This window comes from Chiloscyllium plagiosum, unplaced genomic scaffold, assembly GCF_037043375.1.
Source record: "Chiloscyllium plagiosum isolate Xiang-an unplaced genomic scaffold, Cpla_swu_hap1 HiC_scaffold_1, whole genome shotgun sequence".
NCBI lineage: Eukaryota > Metazoa > Chordata > Chondrichthyes > Orectolobiformes > Hemiscylliidae > Chiloscyllium > Chiloscyllium plagiosum.
The window spans coordinates 85,977,492-85,996,328 of record NW_028270139.1 but is presented as its reverse complement, the minus strand read 5'-3'; the positions used below and the strand labels follow the sequence as shown (position 1 = coordinate 85,996,328).

The 18,837-nt window shown below is 41.7% G+C and overlaps 1 protein-coding gene across 1 annotated transcript in view; it reads left to right on the top strand.

Annotated features, from left to right (window-relative positions):
- The window catches only part of LOC122549776 (uncharacterized), a 55,938-nt gene extending 38,918 nt beyond the window's left edge, over positions 1-17,020 (top strand). Inside the window, exons 21-27 of the mRNA XM_087988577.1 lie at positions 4,889-5,048; positions 5,326-5,423; positions 9,624-9,783; positions 10,836-10,942; positions 12,842-13,001; positions 13,303-13,412; positions 16,746-17,020. Coding sequence (XP_087844703.1) covers positions 4,889-5,048; positions 5,326-5,423; positions 9,624-9,783; positions 10,836-10,942; positions 12,842-13,001; positions 13,303-13,412; positions 16,746-16,750 — 800 coding nt within the window. The 3' untranslated portion in view covers positions 16,751-17,020. The remainder of the gene's footprint in view (positions 1-4,888; positions 5,049-5,325; positions 5,424-9,623; positions 9,784-10,835; positions 10,943-12,841; positions 13,002-13,302; positions 13,413-16,745) is intronic.
- The last annotated feature ends 1,817 nt before the right edge of the window (positions 17,021-18,837 follow it).

Below are 18,837 nucleotides of genomic sequence, written 5' to 3'. Positions count from 1 at the left end.
GAGTGCACCTTTTCATCATTCATCAGAAATAATGATCCTTCAATTTTTACTCATCACTTTTAACTGAGGAATAAATACCATCCCTTCACATCTACAATCGGCTGAGAGAATGTAATTCACTCAATGTCAGCAACAGAGAAGACAGATTGAATTAGAGAAGGATTAATGCTGGTTCCAACTTTAACATTTTAGTATAATGTTTCTGTGATTCTGTGATGTTATTTCCTTGCAAATTATTAGTTATTTTACAGTGTCATTCAGTGATCCATATATGCTTTGATTTGTATTTATAAATAAATCACAAGCTTTCTCTTTATTTAATCCTGAACACTGAAGGGTGCAGTGCATTTTGGGAGGACAGAAAGCTGGTAAAAGATGCAGGAGGGGTACTGCTTTTAGTTAAGGACATTGCCAGTACATAAGAAATGAATCACCTCAGTCCAGGAAACCAGGCTGTGCAAAAGGTGTGGGAAGAAGTGGAAAATGTAAGAGAAAAGTTACTTGTGTGAGTGATGGAGAAGCCGCATAATATTAAATACATGCTGGTGTGGGGCACAAAGAAAGAAATGATTGCAGTTTGTTAGAAAGAGATGGAGGTGATCACAGAGGATTTTTACCTACATGTAAACTGGTAAAGTGAGATGGATAAAGGACAGCTTATAGGATGGTCCAGAATCAGGGGATACTAGATGTGTTATTGTGCAATGAGATAGGATTAATTAGTCATCTCATAGTGAAAGCGCCCATAGGTAGCCCCCAGTGAGTAAAGTTGTATTAAATATTACAATCAGTTTCAGGTAGTGAGAAACAAAAACAGAACTTGATGTAAAATCATTTCAGGTCTGGTAGCATCTGTGGAGAGAAATTAACATTAACATTTTGGGTCCAGTGACCATTATTCACTTTTTCCCACAACTTCTGTTTTTGTTTCTGATTTCCAGCGTTTGCGGTTTGATCACTGATTTGTTGAGGGAGAGAGAGGTGGGTTTGAGAAGAATTGAGTACTGTGGTGCATGAATCAACGAAGGTGAATATCCATGTCCCACAAGTAACTAATGAGGCTAAATGAAACCTGGCATTTATCATAAGAGGAATTGAATACAAACTCAAGTTATGCCTGAGTTACAAAGGCAGTGGTGAGGTGACATCCGTAGGACTGTGTAACACGTAATGATAGGAAGGATGTAAATGCATTGGAAGTAGTTCAGAGAAGGTTTTCTAAACGAATACCTGGAATGGATGGGTTGGAGTGGCTAGGCTTGTATCAACTAGAGTTGTGAAGAATAAAAGGTGACTTGATTGAAACACATCAGATCATCAGGTGTCTTGATGAGTTGGACATGGAGCCGATGTTAACTCTTGTGACCAACTGAAAACACACTTGAAACCAAGATTAGGAACTTTTTTTCTCACCGAGGCTGGGCATCCTTGGAGCTAGTTTCATGGATGGGGCAAGCCGAATCCTCATATAAATTTCAATGATTGATGACGAATTCCAGCAACTCCTGGCTCATCTTGTCTAGTCCAAAATAACTGAAACATGTTATTGCATGTGAGACTGAAATGCCATGAGTTTCTGTCCGTGAATGAAGAAGAGAAGATCTATGAGACCCTGAAGCAAACAGCATTCAGAGATAGCGTCATCTCATCCATATCGTTCAACTGTATAACTGGCCCATTGTCTTTTACAGATATTCTGATTTGCTTGAATACAGTATTCAGATTTCATTAAACATGTTATTAAAGAGAGGGTGAATTAAAAGACAAAATTCCCTTTCAGCTTCCACTAATCAAATGCTCAGGAGAACTCAATTTCCAGACCTGATTTATTTGTTTTATAAGTGTTTTAGCTAACATGGAGTGCTAAATGTATGGAAAGGTTAGAATTGAATTGAATTTAATTTATTGTCAAGTGTACCGAGTCACAGTGAAAAGCTTTGTCTTGTGTGTAATACAGGCAGATCACAGAATTAAGCAGCATAGATAGTAAATAATAGGTAAACAGCAGCAAAAACAAAACACAGGTACGGGTGAATGTTAAGAGTGAGTCCATTCATTATTCTAACAACAGTGGGGTAGAAATTGTTATGAAACCGGCTGTTGCATGTGTTCAGGCTTCTGTACCTTCTCCACGATGATAGAGGTTGTAGAAAAAGATTGCCAGGGTGAGATGGATCTTTGAGAATGCTGGTGACCTTTTCTTGACAGTGGGCCTGGTAGATGGATTCTATAGATGGGAGGTTGGCCTTTGTGATTGTCCGGGCCGAGTTCACCACTCTCTGTAATCGTCTCCGATCTTAAATGGTTCAGTTGCCATACCAGGTAGTGATACATCCAAACAGAGTGCTCTCGATGGCACACCTATAAAAGTTGGCAAGGGTATTTGCCATCATTCCAAATCTCCTCAGCTGCCTGAGGAAGAAGAGACGTTGTTGGGCCTTTATAACCAGTGCATCCACGTGAAGAGTCCAAGAAAACTTGTTGTAGATGGCCACTCCCAAGAGTTTGATACTCTCCACTCGTTCCACCTCTGTGCTGTTAATGTGTAGGGTGGCATGAGTACCATCCTGCCGAAAGTCAATAATGAGTTATTTGGTTTAGCTGGCATTGAGAGCTAGGTTGTTCTCAGTGCACCATTTTTCCAGGTCTTCCACCTCCCGTCTGTAGTCTATTTCATTGCCAACTGAGATTTGACCGACTATGGTGGTGTCATCAGTGAAGTTGCAAATGGCATTAGTCTGGTATTTGATGATGCAGTCATGGGTATACAGTGAATACAGTAGGGTGCTCAGTATGCATCCCTGGGGGGCTCCAGTGCTGAGTGTTCATGAGGATGAAATATTGTCCCTAATCTTCATGGCCCTAATCTTCACTGACAGTGGCCTGTGGGTCAGGAAATAGAGGATCCAGTTGCAGAGAGTGGGGCTTAGTTTGAGATCACTAAGTTTACTAATCAGTCTTGAGGGGATAATAGTGTTGAAGGCTGAATTGTAGTCAATGATAGGATTCTTACGTAGCTGTTCTTGGTGTCAAGATGTTCCAGGGAGGAGTGAAGGGCACGTGATATGGCATCTGACATGGATCTGTTGGTCTGATAGGCAAATTGGATTCACTTGCTGTGCTTTTCGAGCACCACTCTAATCTCCAGCATCTGCAGTACCCACTTTTGGCCAAATTGGAATGTGTCAAGAGTAATGGGGCGGCCGGAGTTGATTAATGCCTTGACCAGTCTTTCAAAGCACTTCATGACCACCGAAGTTAGGGCCACTGGGCAGTAGTCATTGAGAAATGCTGTATGAGCTTTCTTAGGCACAGGGATGATGTTGGCTCTCTTGAAACAGGCAGGGACAGTGGCCTGCTGCAGGGAGAGGGTGAAGATGTCTGAGAAGACCTCTGCCAGCTGATCTGTGCATGCTCTGAGTGCACAGCCTGGTACTCCGTCTGGTCCCACCACTTCCCTTGGGTTCACACAAAGGAAAATTTGACGTCTGATGCAATGACTGTTGGGAGAGGTTCGTTAGGACTTGTCAGGAAAGGTGATGAAGGGCTTTTGCCCGAAACATCGATTTCCCTGCTCCTCGGATGCTGCCTGACCTGCTGTGCTTTTCCAGCACCACTCTAATCTAAACTCTGGTTTCCAGTATCTGCAGTCCTCACTTTTGTCTTGTCAGGAAAGGTGTTACCTATGTGCCGAAATTCTGCTCAAAGCAAGTGTAGAAGGCGTTGAGATGATCTGGGAGGGATATGTCATCATCTGCTATCTTGCACTGTCTCTTTATAGAACCTGTGATGTCATTCAGTCCTTGCCAGAGTCACTGATGTGTGTCTGGGTCTCTAGTTTGGATCGATATTGGTCCTTGGGTGTCTTAATGGCTCTGCGAAGGTCATACCTGGATTCCTTATATTTGAGTGGGTCTCCTGATCTGAAGGCCTCATGTCTGGTTTTTAGCAGGTTCTGTATGTCCTGATGCATCCAGGGAGAGAGGTTATTCAGCCTCTGTCTGTTTATTGCATTTCATTGGGCAACCGGTGAACATGGAACAATGTCCACCTATTCTGCTACCCTTGTATCCTGCCATTAATTTTGATGTTTTTGAACCTGTTTGCTCTCCACTCGCTACCTCTTAATCCTAAGTTGTTTTTTACTTTTCTTCTCCTTTGACTAATACATTGATAACTTGAAAGCTTTGATAAAAGGGACCTTTGTGAGCCTCATGGTCTCTGAGGATTCTGCTTTGCCGACCCCTCCCCTCCCAGTCCAGACATGAGGTCAAGCCATACAGACAGGGAGGGAGCACAGAATAATCAGCAAGTGCAGAGTCTATTCAGAGAAAGTGTCATCTCATCATTTAAGAAACACAATCAGAAATAGCTTGCTAACAGGAGGAATATAGAAAGGATTCATGAGTGTAAGGAATGATTACATCAGAACCAGTAATATTTATGATTTTCCTTTATTGTTCCTTTTTTCATTCTAACCTACATTGATGTCCTTCACACAATTTGTTCACTAAAATGAGAAAAATGCTCCTTGATACAACCCAGTAATTGGAGCAAAGATTCCAGCTTCTGATAAGTTGAGCCATGGTTCATGTTGTTTGTTTACTTACAAAAAATGTGCAAAAATCGGCAAACATTTTAGATTGTACCATATGTGGCCTCTGCCTCTAAATCCAAGTTTATATCGCGAAAAATGCAACATTTTATCAAATGTGGCTTAGGTGCTTTTAGGATAATGAAACCTAAATATTAGAAATTTCTTGTGGGACAGTGAAGTAAGATGAAGAGCATGTGTCTCACATTAAACTCAGCTTCTGAAATGATCACCTTGTTGATATTTGTTGCCGTTTTGCAGTAACTCATCAACTCCCTCTCCCATCTTTTGCAGCCTGTTTTGAAACTGTTTATGATGGTTTGGACTTTCCAGGAAATGATATTCGTCAGTCTGTCGTTGAGAATGAAGAGAGTTGTCAAAGAAAATGTACAGCGGAAGCTGATTGTCAGTTTTTCACCTTTGTAAAAGGAGAATTTCACAATGATCGACAGCGGTTAGTCAGTTATTGAAATGTACTTGTTTTTCTGAGGAAATAGAAATCCTTGATTAGAAGAGTGCACCTTTTCATCATTCATCGGAAATAACTTTCTTCCATTTTTATTCATCACTTTTTACTGAGGAAAAAAATACCACCTCTTCGCATCTGCAATCGGCTGAGAGAATGTAATTCACTTAATATGAGCAACAGAGAAGACAGATTGAATTAGAGAAGGATTAATGCTGGTTCAAACTTCATCACTTTTTTGTAATGTTTCTGTGATTCTTTGTAGCTTTCTTTGCTACCGCAAGAAAAGTGAAAGAGGAACTCCACCAAAAATAACCATTCTTCAGAATGTCGTATCTGGATTTCCTTTAAGGGGATGTGAAGGTATGTCCCAAATGAGATTTTGTTTCTGATTCTCAAATCAAGTGTTGTAGAACGTAAATATTAGTTCCATTTTTTGTTACAATGCTGAATTTCAGATGATTCTTTGGCAATATAAGATATGAGTATTGTTGATAAAGGATACATTTATCAGAGCTTTTCATCTTTCCTTCATCATTTGCAACAAATCTCCATGTCAAGGAAAACAACATTTATCCCGTTCTGATTGGTTGGTAGAGCATCAATGGTCATGTTTTGCTCATAACACAGATATTTAATTATGATGTGAATAATAATGCCCCTGTGATGCTCAAGTGTACGTCTGTATATCCCAAATTTTGGTGGATTGATTGAAGGAGCATGTCCTTTCAGCTGTTTGCAACTGACAAGATACTGATCGTAACCAACAAGAACATTCATGCAAAATTCAAATCTCATTGTCTAACATTAGATGAGGTTCCATAATAGGACTGTATTTGTTAAATAGAACATAGAACATAGAACATAGAACAATACAGCACAGAACAGGCCCTTCGGCCCACGATGTTGTGCCGAACTTCTAACCTAGATTAAGTACCCATCCATGTACCTATCCAAATGCTGCTTAAAGGTCGCCAATGATTCCGACTCTACCACTCCCACGGGCAGCGCATTCCCCCACCACTCTCTGGGTAAAGAACCCACCCCTGACATCTCCCCTATACCTTCCACCCTTCACCTTAAATTTATGTCCCCTTGTAACACTCTGTTGTACCCGGGGAAAAAGTTTCTGACTGTCTACTCTATCTATTCCTCTGATCATCTTATAAACCTCTATCAAGTCACCCCTCATCCTTCGCCGTTCCAACGAGAAAAGGCCGAGAACTCTCAACCTATCCTCATACGACTTCCTCTCCATTCCAGGCAACATCCTGGTAAATCTTCTCTGCACCCTCTCCAAAGCTTCCACATCTTTCCTAAAGTGAGGCGACCAGAACTGTACACAGTACTCCAACTGTGGCCTAACCAAAGTCCTATACAGCTGCAACATCACTTCACGACTCTTGAATTCAATCCCTCTGCTAATGAACGATAATACTCCATAGGCCTTCTTACAAACTCTATCCACCTGAGTGGCAACCTTCAAAGATCTATGTACATAGACCCCAAGATCCCTCTGTTCCTCCACCTGACTAAGAACCCTACCATTAACCCTGTATTCCGCATTCTTATTTGTTCTTCCAAAATGGACAACCTCACACTTGGCAGGGTTGAACTCCATCTGCCACTCCTCAGCCCAGCTCTGCATCATATCTAAGTCCCTCTGCAGCTGACAACAGCCCTCCTCACTGTCCACAACTCCACCTATCTTCGTATCATCTGCAAATTTACTGACCCACCCTTCGACTCCCTCATCTAAGTCATTAATAAAAATTACAAACAGCAGAGGACCCAGAACTGATCCCTGCGGAACTCCACTTGTAACTGGGCTCCAGGCTGAATATTTACCATCTATCACCACTCTCTGCCTTCGACCGGTTAGCCAGTTTTCTATCCAATTGGCCAAATTCCCCTCTATCCCATGCCTCCTGACTTTCCGCATAAGCCTACCATGGGGAACCTTATCAAATGCCTTACTAAAATCCATGTACACTACATCCACTGCTCTACCCTCATCCACATGCTTGGTCACCTCCTCGAAGAATTCAATAAGACTTGTAAGGCAAGACCTACCCTTCACAAATCCGTGCTGGCTGTCCCTAATCAAATAATCCAGAGAATGTGCAGAACTACACTGACAAAAAATATATATTGTCATAAATATAATATTGTCACAACCCACCCTCCCGTCCTGGCACCCTCCCCTGCCACTGCAGGAATTACAAAACCTGCGCCCACACCTCCTCCCTCAATCTTCTGGCCATCACTGACAATATCAGACTGTGGAAGCAAAAAAATCCAGTTCTTGCAAAACTAACACAGTTGCTGGTGATGGGGGAAACAAATGAACTAAAATTAAAACCTTTCTGGACTTGGTGAGGCCAGATTACTGCAGAGGACGGCATTGTATTATGGAGAACGAGAGTGATTGTCCCGAGCAAAGGTCGCCATCAGATACTGACTGACCTCCACGAGGGACATTCAGGAGTTTCCAAAATGAGGATATTGGCAAGAAGTTATGTCTGGTGTCCAGGATTGGATACAGACGTAGCCACGTTGATGGGGCACTGCCCAGACTGCCAACAAGGACAAAAAATACTTCCAGCAGATCCTCCACATTTGTGGGAATGGATGGGTAACTCCTGGACTCATCTACACATTGACTATGCTGACCCTTTCTTGGGCTCAATGTCCTTAGTCATTGTGGATGCCCATTCAAAGTGGTTGGATGTACATTGAGTTAGTGGGCGGCACGGTGGCACAGTGGTTAGCACTGTTGCCTCACAGCGCCAGAGACCCGGGTTCAATTCCCGACTCAGGCGACTGACTGTGTGGAGTTTGCACGTTCTCCCCGTGTCTGCGTGGGTTTCCTCCGGGTGCTCCGGTTTCCTCCCACAGTCCAAAGATGTGCAGGGTCAGATGAATTGGCCATGCTAAATTGCCCGTAGTGTTAGGTAAGGGGTAAATGTCGGGGTATGGGTGGGTTTCGCTTCGGTGGGTCGGTGTGGACTTGTTGGGCCGAAGGGCTTGTTTCCACATTGTAATGTAATCTAATCTAATCTAATTCGTCAAACATGGGGATGATGATTGAAAAACCATGCGCATCTTTTGCAGTACAGGAGGTTCTGGAAGTGTTGGTCACAGACAATGGGCCATCATTTATCAGCAGAGAATCTGAGTACTTCCTAAAGTCAAATGACATTCAGCATATAAGGTCAGCACCATACCATCTATTATCCAATGGTCTGGTGATTGAGCAGTCCAAACTTTGAAAGCAAGCTTAATGAAGCAGCCCACAGCTTCATTAGATACCAACCTGTCCTGGTTCCTATTTGATTATAAGACCATCCCACATGCAACTACAGGGATAACTCCAGCAGAGTAGCTCATGGGGAGAGACTCCGCAACAGGTTAAAATTGATCTTCCTGGACTTGGGAGGGGTGGCAGGGTGAAATGGCATCAGGAACGCCAATGCTGTCCACAAGACTCCTTAAAGCAAAGAGGCAGTTTACGTTAGGGGATGAAGTCTGGTGCCAAAACCACAGAAATGAGCCAGAATGGGTAAGAGGCACTTTTGATGTGAGGTCAGTTCTCGTGACATACACATTTTGGGGGTTGGGGTCCTGAACAAGCATGTGGACCACATGAAAGTTACAAGCTCCCAAATGGGGCAGGAGCAAAAAATACCCGGCTCCTCAGAACAGCCGGAAAGGCTGTCAGAACCCAAGGGTTCTGTCTCTCTGTCTAGTGTTGAAGAAAGCTCGGAGTCTGAGATGGATACGACAAATGTCACAGCCTCGACATCTTTACCACATGGAGATGGCGATGAAGGTCTTCTGAGATGCTCCAGGAGCAAGAGGCGAGCTGTGGTCCAGTACAAGTCGCCTGTATCTGAGGCTGAGTCAGAGAAACCCCCCAGGAGAGGTTACAAGATAAAGAATGGGCCTCCGTTCCCAGACTTAGAGGGAGAGCGATGTGGTGATTGTAACAAGGTCAGCCAGGTGGACCTTGTAAGATATGAGTTCCCTATCTGGAGGCAGTAGTCGAGTCTGATCAAGGGACCCTTGTGGATATATAAGAATGGGAATGTCAAACATCCTGTCCACTCTGAGAACTGGCTCTGAAGAAGCTGGACCAGTGACAAATGCTTTGCACGTGTATATAAAGGGATATCGGCCTCTGTGGAGCTATTTCAGTTTATTTCATGTTGGGATGTGAGGAAGGGTATGAGCAGCCATGGAGTTGATGCTGATATATCCAGGGTTAAGAATGGTCAGTAACCAGAGGAATCAGATTTGAGCTAATTGACAAAAGAAGCAGAGGAGACATGAGGTAAAGAAAGCATGAAGTGAGTTGTTGTGACCTGGACTGCACCATCTGAAATGGAAGTGGAAAAAGATTCAAGAATAAACTGCAAAAGGGAACTGGATGAATTCTTGAAAAGGCAGGAAATTGCAGAGCTCTGGACTATTGAATGTGAATGTGGATCTCATTGAAACCTTTCTCAATTTAATAAACATTTCTGACAAAGAGATTGCTAACACAAGCTAACTTTATTGCAGGATGTGTACGCAATCTGCTTTCCAATGTAGATTTTCCTGGAAATGACATTGAATCAGTCTATGCACCAGACGTCAACTACTGTCAGAAAGTGTGCACTGAGAGCAGCCAATGCCAGTTTTTCACCTTTTTAACAAGAGATTGGAACACTAATGACCGAAGGTAAATCTGTAAGCACTTTATTGAGATGTTTGCATAGAATGTGGAATAGTTATATCAATATTAGGTTGTAATAAAGCTTATCCACACAGGGTAATATTGAGTAGAATTTGAGCAGTACCTCACTATGATCTCACAATCTCATTATTTTCTCTCAATAACCAACTGTTGTAGTATTTGTGCTGTTAAAACCAACCCCTACTTATTCTATTTTAGTTAATAGCTTAATGCAACGTGAATGTGGTTTATAGAGACATTAGAAATTGGAACAAATGTATGTCACTGTAAGCTATATAGCCTTTAAACCCAAACAAAGGAGGATTGGTCATCTGCAATGTTGAGCCTACTTTTAGGTCAATCAAGTACTTTACATTTTTTGTTAATGAGCCACATTTATTTTGAATTAGGGTATCGCCAGAAGGCTATTAGGAACTTCAGAAATAAGAACACAGTAGGCCACACTGCTATTCAACCAAATCTTGACTTATCATCTATCGCAGCATTATTTCAGACTATATTCCCTTAACTATTGATAATTTACTGTCTAGAAATGTATGTGTTGAATATATTCAAACACTGTGACTCCACAGCCCCAAAGGGTCAATTACTCCAAAGATTCAACACACTCTGGGTGAGGAAATTCCTCCTCATCCAAATTCTAAATGGCTCACTTTTGGATGATGAAGAGTTTTGTTGGGGGCTCTTCCTACACAATGGTAATATCCCTACCAGTTTTGCAAAAAATCCCTGGTTCTAGTCCCAGAGATGTGGCATAAAACACCTGAACAAGTTGTTTAAAAACATTGAAAAGGACAGTTGTGGCTTGGTGGTAATATCCTGATTTCTGAGCCAGAAGTCCTGCATTCAGGTCCCACCTTTTCCAGAAACATGTTGTAACGTTCTCTGAACAGGTTGATCAGAAAATATCTGAAGAACAGGCTTCAGATCCAAACCAATCTGAGTTTTCCCAAAGCAGCAGCATAGATTTACTTGGGCATCATGAGCAACACATTTCAGAACTTCATCCCCCTTCTTCTATTCTCATTGTCTTCCAGGTTTTATTGTTATTTGAAGAGGACGACAACAGGACAGCCGACTGTGAAATCTGATTTACAAAACGTTGTCTCAGGATATTCTCTGGAACACTGCGGGACACAATCTTGTAAGTAGCAAAGATGATATCGATCCAGTTTTGAGATTAGCTTGCAGCTAGAAAACTGGGAAGAGGACTATAATAGACTTGAACAAATTGCAATTGAGAGGGAGGAGGTACTGGTGTTTTTAATGGGTTAAAACTTCCTAAGTTGCCAGCATCAGTTGAAGTTATCCCAGACTGTTTGCCTCCTGCAAGCAGAGAGATTGCAGGAGCCCTGATATTAATTTTCAACTTCTTTCTCAAGACAGGAGAGATGCTAGAGGATGGAGGACAGCTAATGTGGTATCATTATTCAAGAAAGCTGGTAGGATTAATCGAGCAATATTGGCCGATGGGCCGAACAACAGTAATAGGGAAACTATTGGAAAAAAAACTGAGGGACTGAATTCATCTCTGCTTGGATGGACAAGGATTAATCTGGGAGAGTCAGCATGGCTTTGTCAGAAGAAGATTATGTCTGACAGATTTAATTGAGTTTGTTAAGGTGATGACTAGTTGTGTGGGTAAGGCCTAGTGCAGTTTACATGGATTGTTCAATCTGCTAGCTCCCTAAATTTTTATTGTAGTTTGTGTTTCCTAATTGTCTTCTACTATAGTTCTTCCTTTTTGGCTGCTCCCTCCTTGTGCAGCTGAGCTCTGACTACATTTAACAGAGAAACTACCACTCTTATCATTTTCTGACACAGAAAATCTGGTCTTGAGTGATGTACACTCTGGGGCTTTCCTGCCTGCCTTCCTACTCCTGACTGATGGTCATGTATTCCTTCTCCAACTGCAGTTCCTTAAACTGTGTGGTGTAAAAGTGCTAATCCTGCAACTCCTAGCCTGGTGATGGAGTATTTTGCCTCCAGTGATGCTCAGTGTCCAAGGCCAGCTCTCCAGCTTAACAAACTTATGGTGCTTCCTGCAGCTGTGCTCATCCAGACTGCCAGAAGCATTTTAAATTGCCCCACACACTACAGGCTGGGCAACACATGGGACTGAACTCCCTAGCCAGGCATTTAATTAATAAAAAAACTTAAACTGTGTACAAAGTTGAATTTTCTATTAAAAAGAAGAAACTAGAATGCTTGCCTTTCTTTATTACAGTTCAACTTGGATAAAAACAACTTACCCACTACCTACCAACCAGCTCACACTGTGTGGATGCACTTACAAATTCTGTTTTTTTTAGGGGTTAGTAGCTGCTTTAACTGAGCTCGATCTGGGCCTTACCCCTCAACCTTTTATCAGGAACCTTTGCTGCTGCTGTTCCCTCCCAGATTTCCAGTACTGCACTGCACTGCATTTTCAATTGGCTGTGCTTGTCAGTGTGGATTATAGAGTAGAAAAACTCTCATGCTCACTCAGGTCTGTTCTCCCAGAATGCTTCATGGTGACACTGATTTGGGGCTCGCGCATCAATTTTCTTAAATCATATTTTGCCAACTTATCGTCATTTCTCATGAGGAAAGATTGGACAGGCTTGAAAATCCAAATGGCCTACTGATGCTCCTAATTGGTATGAATATATATTAGCATGCTGGGTTGGTTATAGTTTTCTACCCTGAATTGCTGGTCTCTATCTTGTTGTCATGTTCTTATGTTCAGACTTGAATTATCTTCATTCCTCAATTACCACATGATTTGGACCAATTGTCTTTTGTTCCAAGATAATGATATTTAAACTCTCAGTTGACTAATGTTTTCCTGATCTTTCTCTGTCCATGTGCTGTTCCTCATTTCTCAAGAGGGTAAAACTGATCACAATTCTTCTCTCTTCAGTTCTGAAGGAGAGTCGTGTTGGATTCAAAACATTGTCTTTGTTTCTCTCCTGCAGATGCTGCTGAGTATTTCCAGAGCTTTTAGTTGATTTTTGCGGGCGTGTTGCAGAAATTAAACAATTCTCTCTCCCATCTTTTGCAGCCTGTTTTGAAACTGTTTATGATGGTTTGGACTTCCCAGGAAATGACATTCGTCAGTCTGTCATTGAGGATGAAGAGAGCTGCCAGAGAAAATGTACAGAGGAATCTGATTGCCAATTTTTCACCTTTGTAAAAGGAGAATTTCACAATGATCGACAGCGGTTAGTCAGTTATTCAAGTAACCTTGTTTCTACCAGAAGGAAAATAAAACCTATCTTCAAATTCTTGATTGCAACCTCACATTCATTATTGGAATAATTTTTCTGCCAATTTTAATTCAAATTTTTCAACATGAAGGGATATTTGTTGAGAAGAAATGGACTCCTTAGTTACATGGCAGACTGAGAGAATTAAATTCAATGACTATTATAAACAAAGGAAATTGGCATAATCAGAATATGGTTAATGATTTTGTTTTTCAAATCAAATAATTTATCTGTAATGTTTCTGTGATTTTTGTAGTTATCTTTGCTACCGCAAGAAGAGTGAAAGGGGAACTCCACCAAGAATAACTATTCTTCAGAATGTCGTCTCTGGATTTTCTTTAAGGAAATGTGGAGTCAATAATTCAGGTGATCCCAAAATACATTTTGCAGTTTGATTCTGAAGGTAGTGATGTACAACGTAATTTTTGTCACCATACTAACTCCATATTTATACTTCTGGTAACAAATCCTAGTTATTCCAAGAACTGAGTGACTTGACAATAGGACTCAATTTTAAAATTGTGGCCTCAAGCAAGGAGGCAGATCCTCCATGAACTACCATTCTTAGTGTGGGGATTCAACTTGCAAAGTCAGCGTCATTCTATCATGGCCTCACCACTCAGCAACCAAGCTAACCAACCCCATTTGCAACTCATTGTTGAACTTGTGCATTGATTGATGACCATAACATTTAACAATGGAAGGAACTTTCTGTTTCCAGTTGTGAAAGGCTGTACCTTCAAAGATGCCCTCACAAGTCCAATGTACTGGTTATGTGGTAACTATCCTTGCAACTGTCTTCCACTCTAATCTATTTGGGACTTTGTATGTTCAATAGTTAGCTCAACAGTTTGCTTAAAAATAGACTTAAAAGCTGCTCTAACTCCTGGCAAATCATAAAACGGAATCCCCACCCTCTAATCAGTCACAGTGACTCCTCCTTGGATATCTCCATGAGACATCTGATCACCTCCTGGGCACCCAAAGCTACTGTCCATTACCTGGTCAACCAATCACTCTGCTGTGTCTCCTGACCCTCACATTGTCATTCAAAATTTGCTGGGGCAAATGATCACCTGACAACCCCATAGATGCCTGACCCAAACCCAACACCCATGTTCACTCCAATCTCAACCCCTCAAATGCATCAGCTTACAATCCCAACACCTGACCCACCCATTCCCCTTCATCCTGTCACTAGAGCCACTGACCCATATGCCATTCTACTTCCTCACACACTTGCCAGCAGTCCAACCTGGCAATCTATGTCTTTAGGTAAAAACGAGGACTGTAGATGCTGGAAACCCGAGTTTGGATTAGAGTGGTGCTGAAAAAGCACAGCAGGTCAGGCAGCATCCAAGGAGCAGGAAAATTGACATTTCAGGCAAAAGCCCTTCATTAGGAATAGAGGCAGGAAGCCTGCAGAGTGGAGAGATAAATGAGAGAGGGGTGGATGTGGGGAGAAAGTAGCATAGAGTACAATAGGTGAATGGGGTGGGAATGGAGGTGATAGGTCAGAGAGGAGGGTGGGGAAGGTAGCAAAGAGTACAATGGGTGAATGGGGGTGGGGATGGAGGTGATAGTGAGGGTGGAGTGGATAGGTGGAAAGGAAGATAGGCAGGCAGGACAGGTCATGGGAACGGTGCTGAGCTGGAAGATTGGAACTGGGGTAAGGTGGGGGGAGGGGAAATGAGGAAACTGGTGAAGTATCCATGTGCCACCTCACACAATGGGCATCCAACCCCCATCTCACACTTAACTGGCACCTTTCCACCCCTTATACTTGCCTTGCATCCTAATCTCTCACCTATTCACCCACTGCTCTATTCCTTTGTCCATTCACTTGGCACAGTATCTCCTCAGCTGCCGGGTACTATTCCTGTTTATCCACTTGCCACCATACCCCATTATTTACCAGTTTCTTTGCCGACTTACCCACCCACCCACAACCCTACTCTTACTTCCACTTGACTTCTTACCAATTGCTTTCTCTCAGGAGCTGGCAAAGTGGCTTTGGGATCTTTAACTTTTTTTGTTTAATGGAATACAGCAGCTAATGCCTTAAAATCAACACAGGGTGGGGGAGTGGTGTCATGGCCTCCAAAGCTGATCCTGTGCCGAGTGGATTCTTAACTAATTTGCTATGTTGGAAACATCCAAAACAGACCAAACATGGATGCCTGGCCATAGGAACCACTGACAGATGAACTGTCAATCTTAGTAGGATTAGGTTTGTTCTATTCCATTTGTAATTTGGAAGAATTACTGCAATTTATCATATGAATATCTTAATGAAGAATCGATTCCATCTGATAAATCCTTATCTTATATAGGTTAGCTAGTGGTAGGATTGGAAGTTGTTTAATTATAGATATTAGAGAAGATTCTGATGGGATTTCACAAGTTTGACACTTAGGCAATGTTTTAGCTGCCTGTAAAAGAGAACATGAGGTCACAGTTTCAGTTTAATGAGACAATCATTTTGCGCTGACAAGAAATGAAACTTCTTCACTCAGACAATCATGATTCTTCAGAACATTTGTCAAAGTTGTTGCTGCTTCAGCATTGAGTACATTTCAGGCTGAGAGTGATACATTTTGCCTCCAAGAGACAACATGAGACTAAAAGGAGTCATACCAAACTCAACCTTAACTCTGTTTTTCTCTCTCCATAGATACTGCCAGACTTGCTGAGTTTTTCCAATTGCCTCTGTGTTTGTTTCAGGTTTCCAGCATCCACAGTATTGCCTTTATTTGAGTGTACTAGTATAATGTGGTTTTGATCTGGTTGGATCTGAATTTGTATTGGAGATGAGCACAATATTGTTATAGACTAATAGAGGTTTCATAGCATAGAGAGAGAGGCCCTTTGGCCCATTGCATGTGTGCTGGTTATTAAAAATCCATCTATTCTAATTCAATTTTTCAGCACTAGCCCCATATTTTAGTACACTGTGGTGCTTCAAGTGCTCATTGAAATAGCTCTTTAGAGTCTTGAGGTTCTTTGCCCCTACCACCCTTTTAGACAGTGAGTTCCAGATATCTAAATCTGTCTCGGTGAAAATAAATGTTTCTTCAAATCCCCTCTAAAACTGCTTCTCTTTACCATGGTCATTCTGTTGGTCTGAAATCTGGCACCAATAGTTTTCATGAAGATTCTGTGCAGACTCAGATTACTCTGCACCAAACCCCATACGTTCTCTTTGCATCCGTGCCTGTGTTCATCTATAAAATCCATCTGTGCGTTTATATTGTCTCCTTTGTTGTATCTTTTGTTTTTAGACAGTTCCTACACTCCACCCAACACTCCACCCTCACGGACCCTCTTCCTCAACAACTCCACACCCAGACAACACCTTTCCCCACCATTCCCTACACTCAAAATCCCTGCCCCCTGCCTCAGCACCCACCTGCACTACATGATCCTCCCCCACTATGTACCCATGCTCATTACCCCTGCCTCCCCATCAAACTCCAGATTCCCACCCTCCCTGCATCTCCACACCCTCAACTCCTGCTCTTCCAATTTCCCACCCTGACTCACCAAACTCAGAGATCCTGCCATTCACTCACTGCCTTCTTCACAGCCCCTGCTGTATCCCAACCTTTATTTTCCGCTCCTTTGTAATTGCCATATTAAACTAAAACGAAAAGTTATCTCAGCCACTTGTTCATTGTTGTGTTTTTCATTTGATTCCAGACTGAAATTTGAGGAATTATGAGCATCACACGCTTCCGTGCAAGGACATGTTAATGACCATTCATGTTGTGCCATATTTGTATCTGCTTAGATATCACCATGAAACTGAAACTCACCAACAGTTGTCTTTCCCTAACGAGACAGCAGAGCTATGGTCTTCTAGGACGATAACAGTTTTATCTTAACTTTTGTTACAGTTGGTTCTGACATGCAATGGAAGATGCTTTCTTTGCCATGTTCAGTTATAAAACAATAAAGGCACTATGTTAAGAAAAGTGGGTGCAATGTTTCTATTCTATCAAGACGATACTCAATGAATTATGTCTCCTTTTAAGGTAATTACGAATGTCAGAAAATCACAAAATTTCATATTTTGCCTGATTTAAATATTTCAACAACATTTTCTTTTTGTGTGCTGCCTGAAAAGAAACTCTGAGAAATTCATTATCTCAGGTCAATTTACCTACTGATCCATTAGCCTAGCAGTCATACACACTAAACATGACAAAGGAAATCAGATTGTAATGTGGTAAATTCACCCTGGGTTAGTGTACTGGGAAACAAACTCCACTATTGCTGGAGATGTCACAAAACATTCATTTTTTAAATAAAAGTACACAACATTCTCCAGAAGGCACAGCCCCATTATCTGTATTTAAGAAATATTATAAATAAGTAGATTCTAGTTAAAGTTATGAACTATCACCATATAATCCTACCAGTTAAAACCCTAACCACCTTTATAAACTTCCCTTGTACACACATGTAGATAGACACAACTAGACATATGAATGTTGGTGTTATGAGTGGAAAGTAGTTCAATGGTCTCCATTTTCATGGTTTACTAAAATAATTCTTTTGTCTTGCTAGAACTTGCTGTTTATCAATCTCTTTCCCTCCTCAAGTATTTCACACCTCCTTTCAGGAGGCGCAGAACAACTGATTCACAAATTATAAAGTCTCAGCTTTATTGGTTAAAAGTAACAGCTTACAGCAATCGATGAAGGGAATATGCTGACATTTTTGAAGCTACAGGGTTTTTACTAAAGGGGAGAGGACAGAACTTTCCTTTTAGGAGGCCCAATGGCTTCCAAATAATTATTCACACTGACAAGCTTTTCAGCTATATGGGAGCCAATCTCAAAGAAGGTCTTTGTCATCAACAACTGATCATTGCTCCACTGACTGATCAGTTACTTGATCTTGATTGAATCTCCTTTTGCATACTCTCCATGCTCCTAATTTGTCTGCATCTAGACTTCCCCAATGGTTGAATAAGCAATAATATAAATAGCAGCTATAATAACTGCTGGTGGCTTGCTTATGAGAAATGGTACCACAATTTTGCCTCATTTTTAGTCACTGTTGAAGTTCCAGGAGACTGAAGGGTGGCTAATGTTGTTCCATTGTTTAACAAAGAGAAGCCAGGCAAGTACAGCCAATGAGCCTGACATCAGTGGTAGGCAAGTTGTTGGAGAAGATACTGAGGGACAGGATCAACCAAGATTTGGATAGACAAGGTCTGATTAAGAATAGTCAGCATGGGTTTGTGCATGGGAATTCATGTCTGACAAAGTTTTTTGAAGAGGTAACCAAGAGGATAGATGAGGGTAGGGCAATGGATGTTGTCTATACGGACTTTAGTAAGGCCTTTGACAAAGTCCTGCCCGGCAGGCAAGTCACGAAGGTTAGGTTGAATGGGATCCAGGAAGATCTAGCTAATTGGATTCAAAATTGGTTTGATGGTAGGAAGCAGATGGTGATGGTTGAAGGTTGTTTCTTGTACTGGGACCCTGTGACTAGTGGTGTGCCACAGGGGTCTGTGCTGGGACCTTATTTATTATTTACATAAATGATCTGGATGTGAATGTACAAGGCATGATTAATAAGTTTGCAGATGATACAAAATTAGGAGTATTGTTGATGGCAAGGAAGGTTATCAAAAATTACAGAGGGATCTTGATCAGATGGGGAAGTGGGCTGAGGATGGGCAAGTGCAATTCAATACAGATATGTGTATTTTGGAAAGTCAAACCAAGGTACGACTTATACAGTAAATGGTAAAGTCCTGAGGACTATTGTGGAACAGAGA